At 40.9% G+C, this 18549-nt stretch overlaps 1 protein-coding gene and 1 pseudogene across 4 annotated transcripts; one reads left to right on the forward strand and one right to left on the reverse strand.

Annotated features, from left to right (window-relative positions):
- Nucleotides 1–3576: 3576 nt before the first annotated feature.
- nadk2 (NAD kinase 2, mitochondrial) lies at nt 3577–10763 on the forward strand. 4 transcript variants are annotated; one of them, XM_036977471.1, is made up of 12 exons: nt 3577–4592; nt 5404–5492; nt 5607–5695; nt 5900–5981; nt 6157–6240; nt 6607–6770; nt 6982–7066; nt 7330–7473; nt 7675–7730; nt 7907–7960; nt 8056–8179; nt 9393–10763. In XM_036977471.1, exons 1-12 carry the CDS (start codon nt 4356–4358, stop codon nt 9529–9531), a joined length of 1347 nt encoding a protein of 448 aa, XP_036833366.1. In that variant the 5' UTR covers nt 3577–4355; the 3' UTR covers nt 9532–10763. The 4 variants fall into 4 exon arrangements, with proteins under 4 accessions (XP_036833366.1, XP_036833367.1, XP_036833368.1 ...); XM_036977472.1 differs by having other exon boundaries at nt 6607–6746; XM_036977473.1 differs by having other exon boundaries at nt 3578–4592; nt 7378–7473.
- A 2672-nt stretch (nt 10764–13435) lies between these two features.
- On the reverse strand, nt 13436–18278 carry LOC110522934 (annotated as a pseudogene).
- Between the last annotated feature and the right edge of the window lie 271 nt (nt 18279–18549).

The following is an 18549-nucleotide window of genomic DNA, read 5'->3' on the forward strand; positions in this document are numbered from 1 at the left end:
ACATATTTAGGGAGAGCGAATCGATATACAATCTGGAAATCAGCTGTAACTGTCAATAGTCAAACAAAGCTTAAAGCGACGTTTGAGTGAACCCTGAATACAGAAAATGAATGGTGAAGTTGCTTTCGGACACAGTAGACGCCTCCTCAAAACAACTAAGGCATAATCTTATTCGCTGGTATTATAGCGGTCTGTAAACATATGTTCGAGGTGCATGACGCCACCTACTGTGTGGGCTGTGTCAGTTTACTGCGCTGGAGTGTGAATTAATTACACTTTGTGACCATTGCTATGAACGCTAAGCTAACCTTACTGAAACATCACTCATTGGCCTATCCCTCAGATCTACTATTCACTGGGATCCTCTCAGAATAATTCACCCTTGATCCATTCTACTTTCTTCACTGCCTCAGCATACGACACATGCACTTCTCTGACCCTGGCAAACAAGGTATAAATCTTCTTCTATGATACAATGGTGGCCCGCAAACAAACGTTAGAGGTGCATGCCGCCACCTACTATGCTGGAGTGTGTGGTCAATCATGGTTTACAACATTTCCAAATCCTCCTACCTACCTCAGTACCTCTGAGAAAATAAAGAGCCCTACTAACTTCTAATAGACCCTCCTCCATCCCCAAAATCCTTTCCAAATGCCCCCAACCCTGTCTAACCTTCATGACCCTACACTTCAATCTTTCCCTCTCTTCAACATACCTAAAACACTATATTAACACATGCTCCACCATTTCATCGACCATACAATCCAGACAGAAACCTTTCACGTGGCTTGCCAACCAGATGTAATGACGAGTTCAATCTACAATGTCCTAAGTGCAATCGAGCAAACACCACCTCTTCCTTCCTAATCTGATTTTCTTTGTAGGGCATATAAATTCTGGCCCTTGAGCTCAGAGTTACATCTCTTCTGCCACACATCTATCAAAATGGCTCTGATCTTAAATCTGGCCTCACCTCTACCCAGTGGAACATTAATATCAATTATATCTCGTTTCAAAGCGCTTTTGGCTAACTGGTCTACAATTTAATTCCCTTCCCCACCCGAATGTGCTGGGACCCAGCAGAATCTCACTACTACAACCAGTCTCTCAATTATCCAAAATAACATGAATACCTTCAATAGTAAGTCACTACTATTAGATTTACCAGATGATAAACTATTCAATACAGACAGAGAATCTGAGCCTACTATAATTCTAACAGGTTGTACATCCTCCACCCACTGGAGGGCAACTATTATCCCCAACAGTTCAACTGAGTATATTGACAGTTCATCTGTTAGTCTTCAAAATATCTGCACATCAAATTCAGGAACGTAAACGCCTGCTCCTGTGCGCCCAATATCTGGGTCCTTGGTGCATCCTGTTTCTATTGATCATCCTTGAGATGTTTCTACAACTTGATTGGAGTCCACCTGTGGTAAATTCAATTGATTGGACAGGATTTGGAAAGGCACACACCTGTCTATATAAGGTCCCACAGCTGACAGTGCCTGTCAGAGAAAAAAACAGCCCATGAGGTTGAAGGAATTGTCCGTAGAGCGCCGAGACAGGATTGTGTCAAGGGACAGATTCACCACTGTTTTACACTTTCACTTTCAACATTTATGATATGACCTTTCGATGTACAATGGCAGGGAAAGGACCCTTTGGAAATGAAACCCTCTGGATTTCTGCATAAAATTGTTCATAAAATTTGATCTGACTTTCATCTAGGTCACAACGATTGACAGTCTGCGTAAACCAATAACACACAAACAATATGTTTTCATGTCTTTATTGAACACATCGTGTAAACATTCATAGTGCAGGGTGGGAAAAGTATGTGAACCCTTGGATTTAATAACTGGTTGCCCCTCTTTTGGCAGAAATAACCTTAACCAAATGTTTTCTGTAGTTGCGAACCTGACTTGCACAACGGTCAGGAGTAATTTTGGATCATTCCTCTTTGCAAAACTGTTTCAGTTCAGAAATATTCTTGGGATGTCTGGTGTGAACTGCTCTCGAGGTCATGCCACAGCATCTCAATCAGGTTGAATTCAGGAATCTGACTGGGCCACTACAGAAGGTGTATTTTCTTCTGTTGAAGCCATTCGGTTGTTCATTTACTTCTTTGTTTTGGTTCATTGTCCTGTTGCATCACCCAATTTCTGCTGAGCTTCAATTGGCGGACAGATAGCCTGACATTCTCCCGAAAAATGTCTTGATTAAACTTGGGAATTCATTTTTTCATTGATGATAGCAAGCTGTCCAAGCCCCGAGGCAGCCCCAAATCATGATGCTCCCTCCACCAGTTGGGATGAGGTTTTGATGTTGGTGTGCTGTGACTTTTTTCTCCACGCATAGTGTTGTGTGTTCCTTCCAAACAACTCAACTGTAGTTTAATCTGTCCACAGAATATTTTGCCAGTAGCACTGTACAACATCCAGGTGCACTTTTGAAAACTTCAGATGTGCAGCAATGTTTTTTTTGGACAGCAGTGGCATCTTCTGTGGTGTCTTCCCATGAACACCATTCTTGTTTAGTGTTTTAGGTATCATAGACTTGTCAACAGATGTTAGCATGTTCCAGAGATTTCTGTAAGCCTTTAGATGACACTACAGGGTTCTTCTTAAACTCATTGAGCATTTCTCCATTTATAGACAATTTGTCTTACTGTGGACTGATGAACATCAAGGCTTTTGGAGATACTTTTGTAACCCTTTCCAGCTTTATTGCAAGTCAACAGTTCTTAATCTTAGGTCTTCTGAGAACTCTTTTGTTCGAGGCATGGTTCACATCAGGCAATGCGTTTTGTGAATAGCAAACTCAAATTTTGTGAGTGTTTTTATAGTGCAAAGCAGCTCTAACCAACATCTCCAATCTCATCTCATTGATTGGACTCCCGGTTAGTTGACTCCTGACTCCAATTAGGTTTTGGAGAAGTCATTAGCCTAGGATTTCACATACTTTTTCCAACCTACACTATGAATTTTTACATGATGCATTCATTATAGACAAGAAAAAAATGCAAAAATGTGTGTTTATTAGTTTAAGCACACTGTTTGTCTATTGTTGTGATTTACATGAAGATCAGATTTGATGACCAATTTATGTAGAAATCCAGGTATTTCCAAAGGGTTCAGACAGTTTTTCTTGCAATTGTATATTGCTCATTGAACCATAGACCCAAATGTTGGTGCTTAGAAACCCTCCCCATACAGAAACAACTGTATATTATCGGCGACTTCGTTCTTCGAGAAGAACATACAAGACTTCGCCACTGACAACTTAACCTCCCTAGTCAATCGACCATATTTCAACATCCACTATAGCTTGTTGAATAGATTTGATCACGAGTTTCATTCCACCCTCTTAATAGCGCCACCATCAGCATATAGCGAAGCTCCAATACCCCTACCTACATTCGAAAACACATCGTTAATCATAATGTTGAACAAAATAGGACAGATAGCACTGGCAATGAGGTATAATAAGAAATACCACTCAAATTAGAGAACAATGCTCCGGCTCCACCCATGAAAAGCACGTTGATGTACGTAATAAAATAAGCCTGCGAGCGCGTTCAGCAAACGTGCGTGCGTTACGTGCATCAAAGATGGTGTCGTAGGAACTGGGTACTGTTGTTCTAGAAGTCATCTGAGTCTCAAATAGCTACATGCATGTGTTTAGTTTCTTGGAGCTGCTTAGAGTAAATAAGTATGATCAAACTGATGTTTGCAGGATACAAAAAAAGTGAAAGGTACACGTAGAGAGGGTCGTTAGCAAGGAACTTAGTTTGAGGCAGTTTAGCTAGCTAACAATGTGTAACGTTGTGTTTTGAACTGACCTGTGTGGTGTGCTTGCTAGGGACTGGTTTACTTTGAGATTTGACCGATTGGAGGCTAGCTATCGTCAGCTAGACCGCTCTATCTAGCCGGATCAGAGTGCGCGTGACCTTTGCCCCCATTACATAGTTAGTTATCTGGCAAAGGTTACTGTAGTTAGCCAAAACAAAAGTCGCTAGCTGCCTTGCTTGTGAAAGTTAAACAGAGCGCTGGCTATAGATAAGATGATTTGTTTTTAAGCTTCTACAGTAGCTGACTTGCTAAGCTTGGTAGGGCGTGCTTTGTCAATTCAGAACTACGCTAGGTGAGAGTGGTCTCGCAGCATCTGGATTCAACGAGTTTAGTGTGTATGAATGAATGTACCCAAGTCAAACAGCTGGGAGGAAGCTCAAGCTTACATTACCGACATTGGGTTCCCAACGAATTGACCAACGACCACATTAAAGGGGACCAACAACGAATAACTTTTGATTGTCTTTTAAAATATTTTTTAAATACCATTTACAATAATGACTTATCGAGCCTTTATAAACTTTTTGTGCCTTGGGAATCGAGCTGTCACTATTTTAAATAGGAGCTCAGGTCGCCTCCTTCACATCCAGATGGGGATACGAAATATTGCATCACAGGCTGAAAGTGGTTTCAACCCTGCGAAAGTTGCTGTGGTGACAAAGATGACAAGATATGAATTCGAGCAGCAAAGATATCGCTTTTCAGAGCTCTCAGAAGAGGACTTAAAACAGCTGGTAAGGGAATGGGGGAAAAAGTATGGTACTTGCCAGTGGTGTAAAAATTCGTGAAAGTACTACTTGAGTTGTTTTGGTGGGTATTTGTACTTTACTATTTATATTTTTGACAACTTTTACTTAGCTACATTCCTAAAGGAAATTATCTACGTTTTACCCCATACATTTTCCCTGACACCCTTTACATTTTGAATGCTTAGTAGGACTGGATAATGGTCCGATTCACACACTTATCAACAGAACATCCCTACTGCTTCTGAAGTGGCAGATTCACTAAACACATATGCCCCTGGCTAGCCATACATTGTTTACTTAATATAAGTAATGTTGTATTATTTATACTTTTGACACTTAAGTATATTTTCGCAATAAATGTACTATTGATACTTAAGTATATTTAAAACAAATTACTTTTAGACTCTTACTCAAGTATTCTTTTTCTGGGTGATGTTTACTGGAGTAATTTTCTGTTAAGGTATCTTTACTTTTCCTCAATTTTGACAATTGGGTAATTTTTCCACCACTAGTACTTGCTCTCAGACTCACTTATTTTTAAAATGTGTTCATCCTTGACAGTAAAACACCCCCTGAACGACTAGGCATCGGCACATGCTAGTTTTCCTTTCAGTTCAGACAGAGACTTGATGATCCCATAGATCTTTGCTGGTGATGGACAGATATTTATATTGCAGGATGTCCGATTCCGTTCTCAATGTTGTGAGTTGCATAATAATCCTCAACCGGGGCCTGATTGAAATGTCTTTGCTGTGGTTTAAAATGGTGATAATCTGAGTTGTTGTGCTTGTTACAGCTTGCATTGAAGGGCTCCAGTTACCTTGGGCTGCTGGAGAGACACAACATCCATACCCGCAATGTGGAACACATTGTGGAGAGTCTACAGTAAGATGATGAGATTCTATTCAAGGATATTGTTGTGATTTACTGTATACAAGCAGTCATGAAGTTGTAAAGTGACCGCAACCATAACCTTTGTGTATTTTCTGTTCTCTCTAGGAAAGAGGGGATGGAGGTGCGTGTGGTGAAGAGAGGGCAATATGATGAAGAAACAGTGCGATGGGCAGATGCTATTATCTCTGCAGGGGGTACGTTTTCTCCCTTTTTAAGAGTTTGAGAAAAGTAGCTGATAATTTCGCATGGTCACTTTCCCACAGTGGTACAATTGAATTGGGATTGTTTTGTAAGTCCGTGCTCAGAGAATACAAAGGGTCAGCTCAACCCATGAATAGGCCTATTTCACCCAGAAACCTTGCTATCATAATCTGACCCCCTCCTGTTCCTTTTGTTAGGGGATGGAACTATGCTACTTGTCGCCAGTAAGGTTTTCAATAAAGACCAACCCGTTCTTGGGGTTAACACTGACCCGGAAAGGTAACAACTCACAACAAAAGGAGTTATTGAAAATAAAGTGGTGGTTTGGGGAATTCCCTGTGGTGAATTTCAACATTTTGTTAAATGGAATGAGAGGAGGGGGGGGGGTTGCTTTATCTAGTTTGAGGGGGAAAAGTGCTCCTATTAAAGCAGTCTTTTTTTGCTTTACATGAAGGTCAGAGGGACACCTGTGCCTGCCTGTGCGTTACACACATGCCTTCCCTGAGGCACTACAAAAACTCCGCCGTGGTCAGTTCAGGTGGGTGTTTCCCTTTCACCTCCCTGGCTAGAACGCTGCTGTTAGGAAAGCTATGTTTACTCGTGAAGAATACTCTGATCTTTTTGCCACACTTCCCCAGTTCTTTTCAGCATTCCTGGTCTTACTACACTGCCCTCTGGTGTTACTGTTGCTGAACTCTAAGACTTGAGTTTCTGATTCCAGGAACAGTAATGCCTAATAATATCATGGCATTTTTCACCCCCCCCCCCCCCCCCCCCCCCCCCCACTCCCCTTTTCTTTCTCCATATGTCCCTCTCCCTGCCTACAACACACTACTACTTATTAACTCCACTTATTAATTTCCTTCCCATTCCCTCTCAACCCCTCCCCTTATACGTCCTGCAGGTGGCAGTGGCGGCAGAGGATCCGTCTACACCTGGAGGGCACAGGGATCAATCCCACCCCAGTGAACCTACATGAACAGCAGCTCAGTCTGGAGCAACACAACCAGGCCCACCGCATCACCCTCATGGAGGCCCAGAGCAGTACGGCCCCTCGGCCTCCTATGTGTACCTGGCTCAGTCTCTTTGTCTGTCTGTCTGGGCCCTTGGGGAATAATCAAAGACTTATTGAATGGAGGGGGCACTGTCTTGAATGATTAACATGTCTTCTGGTCTGTCGTTTTTGTTCTGGTATTAATTCACACAATTATTTTCATCTGATTTGCCAAAAAGCTATTTTCTACCAGTTCCTCTTCATTCAGCTGTTTTTTTGATACAGGCAAGGCTTGCAGCTTATCCAGGCCCTACCTACTCCCTGTCAGAGGACTGAATGAGATCTTCATTGGGGAATCTCTCTCCTCCAGGTACCCTTGTCATCAAACCAAACCATGGCATCTTGACCCCCCCCCCCCCCCCCCAAACATGAATGCCTGTATTTGCTGCTTTGCTGCTTATCTCTGCATGTTTCCCCCTTCATTAACCCTCCTCTGCACTACTTGGAAGGCCGCCATTGTAAATAAGAATTTGTTCTTAACTGACTTGCCTAGTTAAATATAAAATAAAAATACTACCACCCCCACCCATTTCTCCATGCACTCATTGGTGGATCTCTATCCGTCACTCACAGGGTGAAGTATAAATCCTTCAAACCTCATCTCACCCTCTCGCTCCATAGGGCTTCCTACTATGAGATCTCTGTGGACGATGGACCGTGGGAGAAGCAGAAGAGCTCTGGCCTTAGCATCTGCACTGGGACTGGATCTAAAGCCTGGTACACTAAGCTCCAACACTTTTTCTTTTTACCTATGTTGGTGTTTGCCAATTAGTGGTCCTGGAAGTCCACTCTGAATGCTACTTCTTGTGTATGGTAGTTCAAAAAAAATCTCATTCAGGAAAAATGATGATTTAACTGACAGCACAGCTTTTAGTAGAATGTTTGTTTCATGAGACTCGTTCTGGTGTGTTTTCACAGGTCTTACAATATTAACAAACTGGTTGAACAGGCTGTGGGAGAGGTCTTAAGAATAGGTGTGTGGACTCCAACCTTTCTTTATGAACCCCAATAATCATGTGGATTTGTGTTTTTGTAAATTTGTGTGTAAATGGAATTACAGCTGGAAATTTGAGACAATCAATGATTTGGGGAGAACCTGTTTACTACACTGATAATGTCATGACAGTGATTGAGTCCTCTGTCTTCCCAGGAAAGGCACAAATGGGTCTTGATATTCCACTGAGTCAGGAATTGATTGAAAAGGGTGAGTTCCAAAGGATGTACAGCTGAATGTGTGTATGGATGAATGCTCAAGGAAAATGTGTATACATGAATTGCACAATGTCTTTCTTTTGTCAGTGACTGATGAATACAACAAGTCTCTGGTGTTTGGTCCGGAGGAAGGCAGAATGATCTTCAGCATCAGAGAGCCAATCGTCAACAGAGTATTCTCCAGCAGTCGCCAAAGAGGCTTTGCCAACAGGTCCGTTCTATCTACAGTGCCTTAGTATTCACACCCCTTTTCCACATTTTGTTGTTACAGCCTGAATTTAAAATAGAGATTTTGCGTCACTGGCCTACACTGTTTTTACTTTTTAATAATGAATTAAAAATGAAAAGTTTAACTGTTTTTGAGTCGGTAAGTATTCAACACCTTTTGTTATGGCAAGCCTAAATAAGTTTCTTAACAAGTCACATAATAAGTTGCATGGACTCTGTGTGCAGTAATAGTGTTTAGAATGACCACCTCATCTCTGTACCCCACACAGGCCATTTATCTTTAAGTTATTAATTACACTTTAGATGCAGTATCAATATACCCAGTCACAACAAAGACACACGTTTTTCCTAACTCAGTTGTCGGAGAGGAAGGAAACCGCTCGGTGATTTCAACATGCGACCAATGGTGACTTTAAAACAGTTAGAGTTTAATGGCTGTGGTAGGACAAAACTGAGGATGGATAACAACGTTATTACTCCACAATACTAACCTAAATGACAGAGTGAAAAGAAGGAAGCCTCTACAGAATACAAATATTCCAAAACATGCATCCTGTTTGCAATAAGGCACTTAAGTAAAACTTCAAAATAATGTGGCAACTTTGTCCAAAATAGACTGGGAGACAAATTTGCCTTATTTGTAGGACAATAACCTAAAACACAAGGCCAAATATACAGTCGTGGCCAAAAGTTTTGAGAATTACACAAATTAATTTTCACAAAGTCTGCTGCCTCAGTTTGTATGATGGCAATTTACATATACTCCAGAATGTTATGAAGAGTGATCAGACTAATTGCGAAGTCCCTCTTTCAACTGAATCCCCCAAAAACATTTACACTGCATTTCAGCCCTGGCACAAAAGGACCAGCTGACATCATATCAGTGATTCTCTCGTTAACAAAGGTGTGAGTGTTGACGAGGACAAGGCTGGAGATCACTCTGTCATGCTGATTGAGCTTGAATAACAGACTGAAAGCTTCAAAAGGAGGGTGGTGCATGTTATCATTGTTCTTCCTCTGTCAACCATGGTTACCTGCAAGAAAACACGTGCCGTCATCTTACTTTGCACAAAAAGGGCTTCACGGGCAAGGATATGTGGAATCCCCATTCTTCTTGTCTTGCAGTGGGGTACAATCTCCCATTTTATTTTTTTCCTTTTTTAAAATTTTTTTATGTTTTGGGTTTTGCTCTTCAGGGTGTGTGTGCGCTCGCGGTGCTGGGACGCGTGCATGGTGGTGGACGGCGGGACTTCTTTTGAGTTCAACGACGGTGCCATAGCAACAATCACCATGAACGAGGAGGACCAGCTCCGGACTGTTCTCCTTGAAAACTGACCGGCCAAATCATCCTTACTGAGCTCACAGTGGACTCTCAACAGCAGTGATCTATGAAGGAAGCAGGGAGGACAAGCTAGTCTCATGCATTATTAGGACCTGTGAACTTGATGAGACTATCACATCCTCCCCTTGTAGCTTTTGGGAGTTTGGCAGAATGATATTTAGGTTATATTCATAAATGTGTTCTTTACTTTTGCATTGGTGTTGGCTGTATTAGTTACATTTGGGGTTTATTTCGCTTTTTTGTCTCAATTTGTTTTATCCAATATCTTTACAAGCTTATCGGGCCATCGGAAATGAGTGTAATTATGCAGTATTTGCAACTTTTTTCACAATACAATTACTTACAGCAGCCTGGCGTTATTTGTCTTGCTCCATTATGGATTGTTAGTTTCACAAGTTTTGAGTTTGCATAAGAGACCATATAGGCAGCTGTGATTTTCTGACTTTGCCTTGGGCATTTATCGTTGCCAAACACTACCCAAATCAATCCTCTCCACCCATTGCTATATAATTCAAAACTGAGACAGTGAGCCCACGTGACACACCATTTCTTACGGAATGTTGTGTTATAATAAATGGATGTGCTGCCATCATTAGTTTATTTTATGTATGCATTTATATTTTGGGTGTTTTTCAGACTGCCAATTACTATTGGGAAAAAATGTTGCTGTGTTGGACAAATTCTGATTTAAAAAAAATATATATATTCCATTTGGCTGATTTTATATATTTTTCTAGGTCTTTTGAGCTGCTTGGCTTCAAACACTGATTGTGTTGGGGTAGAACATTAAAAATCAAATGCACTAAGATCAAAACCCGAAAGCATTGTATTGCTCAACAGGTCAGGGCCTCGAGGGTCTTCACCTCAACTTTGACAAAACAGTGCCTTGGCCTGAAACTGCAAAATACTAAAATATTTGCTTCCAGTGTTCATCAAGGGGTCATTTGGAAAATTTTCGGGAGTTAAGAGGGATGGTTTTAGTTATGAATCATACATTGTGTAAGATTAATATGCAGAAGGGGGCGATGTCTAAATCCTTATTGTGTTGTGAATTCTGCCATGTGAACTGTATGTGGGCTACTTTCTGTGGCTTTACATCTGAAATGACTGTCTATGCACCTTATGGTGCCAGGTCATGAAACTACACTGAACAAAAACATTTACGTGACAAGTGAAGTGCTGCTCCCATGTTTCATGAGCTTAAATAAAAGATTCAGAAATGTTCTATATGTACAAAAAGCTTATTTCTCTCAAATGTTGTGCACAAATTACATCCCAGTTAGTGAGCATTTTATCCTTTGTCAAGACAATCCAGGCAGTTGACAGATGTGGAATATCAAGAGGCTGATTAAACATTACACAGTTGCACCTTGTGCTGGGGACAATAAAAGAGCACTCTAAAATGTGCAGTTTTGTCACAACACAATGCCACAGAAGTTAAGGGAATGTGCAATTGGCATGCTGACTACAGGAATGTCCACCAGAGAATTGAATGTTAATTTCTCTACCATAAGCTGCCTCCAATGTAGTTTTAGACAATTTGGCAGTACAGCTAACCGGCCTCACAATCGCAGACCATGTTTAACCACACCAGCCCAGGACCTCCACATCCAGCTTCTTCACCTGCGGGATCGTCAGAGGGTGGGCAGGGATGCTGAAGAGTATTTCTGTCAGTTCTATAGCTTGTTTGGGGGAAAAACTAATTCTGATTGGTTGGGCCTGGCACCCAAGTGTGTGGGCCTATGCCCTACCCAGGCATGTAAAATCCATAGATTAGGGCCTAATGAATTTATTTCAATTGACTGATTTCCTTACATGATCTGTAACTCATTAAAATCTTTGAAAAGGTTGCATTTATATTTTTGTTCACTATACAACACAGGAGGCATTTGTCTGATTATTAAATCGTGTGAAATCAAAACATCACAGAACTCTTTAAATAAAACATTTATTTAGACATTGACAGTGCATCTTATTTGTCAATGCACGAATTAAAAAGAAACATCTACATTTTCTTAAACATCTCAACCAAATGTGAGCACAAACAGGAACCAGACCAAACATGGCTCAGATCCATACATAGCTAGTGCCCCCCCTGTGGCAGAGACTAGCATTTTCTTCTACATTATATGCCTGTAATGTAGTGCACACTCATATTCAGTACCTAATTTAGAGACAAGATTACATTTGTGTTTCTACAAAAATGCCAAAAGATTTAGACTTTTGTATACATTATAACCACCTCAGCTTTTATTCTGTCAAACAGGTTAAATGTTCACATACTGCTTTACTCATCTCATATGTATATACTGTGTTCTATTCTACTGTATTTTAGTCAATGCCACTCTGACATTGAGCAATCTAATATTTATACATTTCTTAATTTTATTATTTTACTTTTAGATTTGTATGTATTGTTAGATACTGCTGCACTGTTGGTGCTAGGAACATAAGCATTTTCACTACACCCACCGTAACAGCAGCTAAATATGTGACCAATAACATTTGATTTGGAAGTAGACGTTGATGTAAACTGTAACTTCATTGATTTTTTTCCCTTTAAAATAAACAGATCAAGTAAAAGGCATCATTATTTAAAATGGGGCCTTCAAATACAGGTTTGTATTTTATAAACACTTTAAAAAGAGAATTCTAACCATTGCATCACGAGGTAGAGATTTCACCAGCTACAATGGTGGCGCACCGATGCAATAATCCAACTCGGACCAAAATCTTCCTCGTTTTTCTGGCAAACACTGCTTACAGTTGATAGACAGTAACTGGAACTGATGTTCCATTATCCCGTTGGTAAAACATTACAGAATGAACAAACATTATCAATCTATAACGTTAAGTTTTGCACAGTTTACAGTCTTTGGAATGTTCGGAAGTCAATAAATTGGCCAGATTATGGAGACATTATCAGCAGCCTATAAATCAGAATTTATGATTATCTCAAGTAAAAAATTAAAAATAATTTCCCTGAAAGCTACAAGCTCTGTCTTCAACATTATCAGGGTTCAAATATTTCTAAAACAGGAACGCTTTAAAATCTTATGAATTCAGTTGCATGGTATTCAAGTAGCGTTACTGTGGAGAAATGCAATTTACCAGCATTTAAAAACGTTCACTAATGTGTATCCGAAGGACATGTCCTATGACAATAATAACTTAGAACCAATGCCCATCATTATAAAACAAAAATAAGTGCTGACAAAAGAACAACATGACATCTTCATCAGAACAATTGGTGTCAGTGTTCAACAAATTGCGCATTGAGCTGTTTATGACTTTAAGCCTATCAACTCCCGAGATGAGGCTGGTGTAACCGAAGTGAAATGGCTAGCTAGCTAGCTAGTAGTTGTTCCCCTTGCTCTGCTTGGGTAACGCTGCTTCGATGGTGGCTGTTGTCGTTGTGTTGCTGGTTCGAGCCCAGGGAGGAGCGAGGAGAGGGACGGAAGCTATACTGTTACACTGGCAATACTAAAGTGCCTATAAGAACATCCAATAGTCAAAGGTTAATGAAATACAAATGGTATAGAGGGAAATAGTCCTATAATTCCTAGAATAACTACAACCTAAAACTTCTTACCTGGGAATATTGAAGACTAATGTTAAAAGGAACCACCAGCTTTCATATGTTCTTATGTTCTAAACAAGGAACTGAAACGTTAGCTTTCTTATATAGCACATGTTGCACTTTTACTTTCTTCTCCAACACTTTGTTTTTGCATTATTTAAACCAAATTGAACATGTTTCATTATTTACTTGAGGCTACATTTATTTTATTGATGTATTATATTACGTTAAAATAAGTGTTCATTCAGTATTGTTGTAATTGTCATTATTACAAATACATTTAAAAATTAAAAATAAAATTTGACTGATTAATCGGTATCGGCTTTTTTGGTCCTCCAATAATCGGCATCGGCGTTGAAAAATAATAAATCGGTCGACCTCTAGTCTGAACACCAACGACAGGTCATGCCCCACATGGTGCGGTCCCTCCAGGTGGCCTCGGTGGGACGGGCCACGCCTGAGAAGGGCCGGGTGTTGATTTGGAGACTGGGCAAACCTTTACTCAGGATTGGCAGGTAGGTGTCCTGGACCAGTCCGTATACCTCCAACGTCTGCAGCTCTGGGAACTTCTCATAATCACTGAAATAAACAACAGGCTTAGTTAGTGCAACAAAAGAAGAGAGAAATTAGCAGCTGAGGAAAGCAACAAGACTACTAAAGCATTCATATTATCACTTGAGAGCTTGTCTGTGACTTACGCTAAGGCAGCAGGGTGAACCTGGTAGTCTAAGAGACTGCAGCTGCTGAAGGATGGGGAAACTGGAGCTCGTCATCAGAACACTGTCACTAACACAAACACACAGACAAGATATCATCATGAGATTATGGTATGAAGAAACAGTATTTATACAGTATCCATGTCAAATAATGTCATGGCCAAAGAAATCATGTGGATCCACATTTCAGTCCAGCTCAGGACATGCAGTATGAACACACCTTAAATCCAGATTTACGAGGTTAGGGCATCTCTCCACCAAGTCTTTCACATCTGAAAAGAGGCCATTGGTAACTTAAACTCATCAGGGATAATCAAAAACAGTCAATACAAACATGGGCAGAGGGAAAATGGTCAATGCCACAGGTTTTCCCCACCTTCCATAGTAAGGTTCTGTCTGTAGCCACTGAGGTTGAGCTGGGTTATATTGGAGGGGATGTTACTGACAACAGCCTTCACATGATCAGTGCTGAAGTCACACCACGACAAGATCAGCTCTTCAAGCCTTGGTATAGGAACAGAAAAAGGGAAAGCAACAAAGTTCTGTATTAGTTTACCAATTTACAGATCATGGTTTAAACAGAGAGTTAAATAGATTATACTATCATTCAGAAATACTTAAGACATTTGAACACATTCAAAACAATCAAATAAAACAATTACAAATTGAGAGACTAAGTTTACCGTAAGCAGGATTTGAGAATCTGACTAAGCGAGTCGGGGGAGAATTCAGAGCAGCCACACAGATTGAGCCGTACCAGCACAGTATTCTGAGATAGGGACCTGATTGGTAGAGGAAAACTGTTTAGAGTCATTCTGAATGCTGTCTAAACAATACATCATTAATACAGATCATCATTGTAAACAGAGCATTTGTCTTCTTTATTCACTGAACGATGTTGTCAGAGAGCTCCAACGGGAGATGATATCATCTAGAACAGGGGTTGTGACAGTGCAGCGAGAGATCCATGTGATGGAAATAACAGACAAAATTCAAAAGACAAATAGGATTGTCTGTGTTCACCTACAACAGATACCTCTGTATACCCATTATATGTATGAGGACTCACTGTGTGTGGGTGAAACATGGTTCTCCAATGCAGGTATGGGGGCAGCGCAGTCCCAGTACTCAAACCATAAGCATCTGCCCAAGAGCTTGACCTAGCTGGGCTTTCCCTACCAGATCCACACTATGCCACAGAGACTCATCAAACCTGCCAGGCACAAAAACATACAGAGACTTAATGACAGACTCCGATTCATTTTGCTCATCTATTTGCCTGTGTTAGAAAAACAGTGTGATATCTAAGATGTTCAAGCAGAAATACTGCAATGTACTATGTAAGTAGTTTAAAAAGACAGTTGAATGGTCAAAGACTCACGCCAAGCGATGCCAGCGCTTGCAGACCCGGGACATCCTGAGGAGGTCCTGCAGAGGGAGGCAGGACAGGATTCCCAACAGCAACTCATCTGGGAGACTGTCCCAGGACAAGCCTGCCATTAAAAACAATGTCAGACATTTAATAACTTGCCCAAATAGTGACTTCCCTGAAACAGAACAATTATTAAGAATTCCAGATAATTAGCTATGTATTTCTAAGCTTGTTGTATTCCTCCCAACACATGGCTATATACACCTGAAAACTCCCTCCTTGTCCTTGGTCGCCTGGCAAGCACAAACTGGTTTTCCTCGTTCTCTTTGCCCTTGTAGACCACCCGCTGCTTGTGAGGTGGTGAACACTGCTGAATGAGCTCATGAGGAGTGGTCTCCGTGTCCAGACATTCACCAAAGTACTGTCTCTTTTTCCATTTGCTCTTCAGTGAGAGGGACAGCATGGATCCCTCCAAACTCTCATTCAGACAGGGAAACTACCTGCAAAGACCTGATACAAAAATAATGGGACAATGATTAAAAACAGAAATCTTTGTGGGGTGAGTATAATTTGTGGAACGTTCCAACAGGAATCTGTCCAAACACTTTGTAAAGTACAAGGTTGCCAAAAAACAACGCATACAAAGTAGAATGATCAATTCACCTAGCAACTATCTGCCGAATAGGCATCAACTCACCACGTAGCTTATTCTTAATGTTTGTCAATAGGCTAACAGAGTGAGGACAGACATTTTTCAGAATAAACGTGGCGAGTGAAAAACTTTATGAAATAGCCCACTCCCTACCCAGTATCTTTGACTACAGCTCAGAATTTAACACCATAGTACCCTCCAAGGTCATCATTAAGCTGGAGGCCCTGGGTCTCAACGCCGCCCTGTGCAATTGGGTCCTGGACTTTCTGACGTGCCGCCCACAGGTGGTGAATGTAGGAAACAACATCTCCACTTCGCTGATCCTCAACACCGGGGCCTCACAAGGGTGCTTGCTCAGCCCTCTCCTGTACTCCTTGTTCATCCATGACTGCGTGGCCAAGCACGCCTCCAACTCAATCATCAAGTTTGCAGACGACACAACAGTAGTGGGCTTGATGGTGGTGGTGAGGTGGTGAGGGCACTCGGAGTGTGGTGTCAGGAAAACAAACTCTCACTCAACGTCAACAAAACAAAGGAGATGATCGTGGACTTCAGGAAACCGCAGAGAGAGCACCCACCTATCCACATCGAATGGACAGTACTGGAGAAGGAGGTAAGTTGTAAGTTCCTCTGCGTACACACCACAGACAAACTGAAATGGTCCACCCACACAGAGGGTGTGGTGAAGGCGGTGCAACAGTGGCTTGTCACCTAAAACCCTGACAAACTTTTAGAGATGCACAATCGAGAGCATCCTGTCGAGCTGTATCACCGCCTGGTACGGAAACTGCACCGCCCTCAACAGCAAGGCACTCCAAAGGGTGGTGCGGTCTGCACAACGCATCACCGGGGGCAAACTACCTGCCCTCCAAGACACCTACAGCACGTCACAGGAAGGCCAAAACGATCATCAAGGACTCATATCACTGGCCACTTTAATAAATGGATCACAAGTCATGTCACTTTAAACAATGACACTAACAATGTTAACATATCTTACATTACTCAATTCATATGTATATAGTGTACCTTATACCATCTATTGCACCTTGCCTATGATGCTCAGCCATATATTTATATGTACATATTCCATCCCTTTAGATTTGTGTGTATTAGTTAATTGCTGGGGAATTGTTAGATATTACTGCACTGTCGGAACTAGAAGCTCAAGCATGTCGCTACACTCGCATTAACATCTGCTAACCAAAGGTGATTTGATTTGTATCTTATTTGGCCGCTACACAACTTTGTATGCGTTGTTTGTTGGCAACCATGTTATTTACGAAGTTTTTGTTACAGATTCCTGTTGGAACGTTCCACAAATTGTACCCACCCATCTTTGTGAGCATGTTGTATTACCCGGGATGTGACACAATGTACCCATCTTTGTGAGCATGTTGTATTACCCGGGATGTGACACAATGTACCCACCCATCTTTGTGAGCATGTTGTATTACCCGGGATGTGACACAATGTAGCTAGTTAGCAAAGTGTAACGTTAGTTAGATAGTTCACGTTATCTCGCTACAATGTCAATGAATGCCCGCTATAATGTTTGCGGGCGTTCCATTTTAGTAGCTAATCTGAAAAGACGAAGAGATACAGGACTGTTCCGGGATGACAAGTGCGGCCACATGGATTTGGAATAAGCTTAATTAACGTCTACATTTTTGTGAGAATTTTTTAAAAACAATTACTTGATCAAAATAAAACTGAATGGTTTTGAACACTCCTGAGTAGGGTTGCCAGGTCAAGCTGGAATGTCTAGCCCAATGACTACTAAAAAAAAAAAAGGCTAGAAAACTAGCCCACTTTTGTGTTTCACAGCAAGAGAGGAGTTGCCATAGTTATACAATAAACCCATTTTCCATAATGCTTTCGAGCCAACTAAGAAATAACATAGTAACTAGTAACGACGTTAGAAGCTAAATGAGTGTTTACTCAAAATAATAATTATTGCAAGCTATGACATGACATAAAGGAATTGGAATATGTGGCATGAGAAAATATAATTTGCCCTTATTGTTATTATTATTAGTGCTATTATAAACTGGTTACCAACATAATTAGAACAGTAAAAAGTAATGATTGTCATACCCGCGGTATATGGTCTGATTGGCTGAATTCAAGGCTAGAACCAGGTTTATAATTGTAAGAAAATAAAGAAATCCCCTAAACTAGGTGGTTCGATCCCTGAATGCTGATTGGCTTACAGCCGTGGTACATCAGAACGTATAACACGGGTATGACAAAATATTTATTTGTACTGCTCTAATTACGTTGGTAACCAGTTTAAAATAGCAATAAGGCACATCAGGGGTTTGTGGTATTTGGCCAATATACCACGGCTTATGGCTGTATCCAGGCACCCCGCATTGCGTCTTGCAAAGAACAGTTCTTACCCGTGGTATATTGGCCATGTACCAGACCCCCTCTGGCCTTATTGCTTAAATAAATCAGACAGAAGAGTTTGAGTGATGAAAGTTGGACAGAGGATCTCGAAATCTATTATCTGGCAATTGTGTTGTTATTATGTGCCAAATGTTAAGTCTAATGTCCTGCGTTTATGATTGTAATTCAATTTTGCTATGGTTTGCTTGGATAAAGGCATGTAGCCTATAGCCCCTGATATGCCTACATCTAATTTCAGATTGTCTACAGTAGCCTAGAAAAGATTTAGGCAAGATGTAA

The sequence above is a fragment of the Oncorhynchus mykiss genome, chromosome 5 (genome assembly GCF_013265735.2).
Source record: "Oncorhynchus mykiss isolate Arlee chromosome 5, USDA_OmykA_1.1, whole genome shotgun sequence".
Lineage (NCBI taxonomy): Eukaryota > Metazoa > Chordata > Actinopteri > Salmoniformes > Salmonidae > Oncorhynchus > Oncorhynchus mykiss.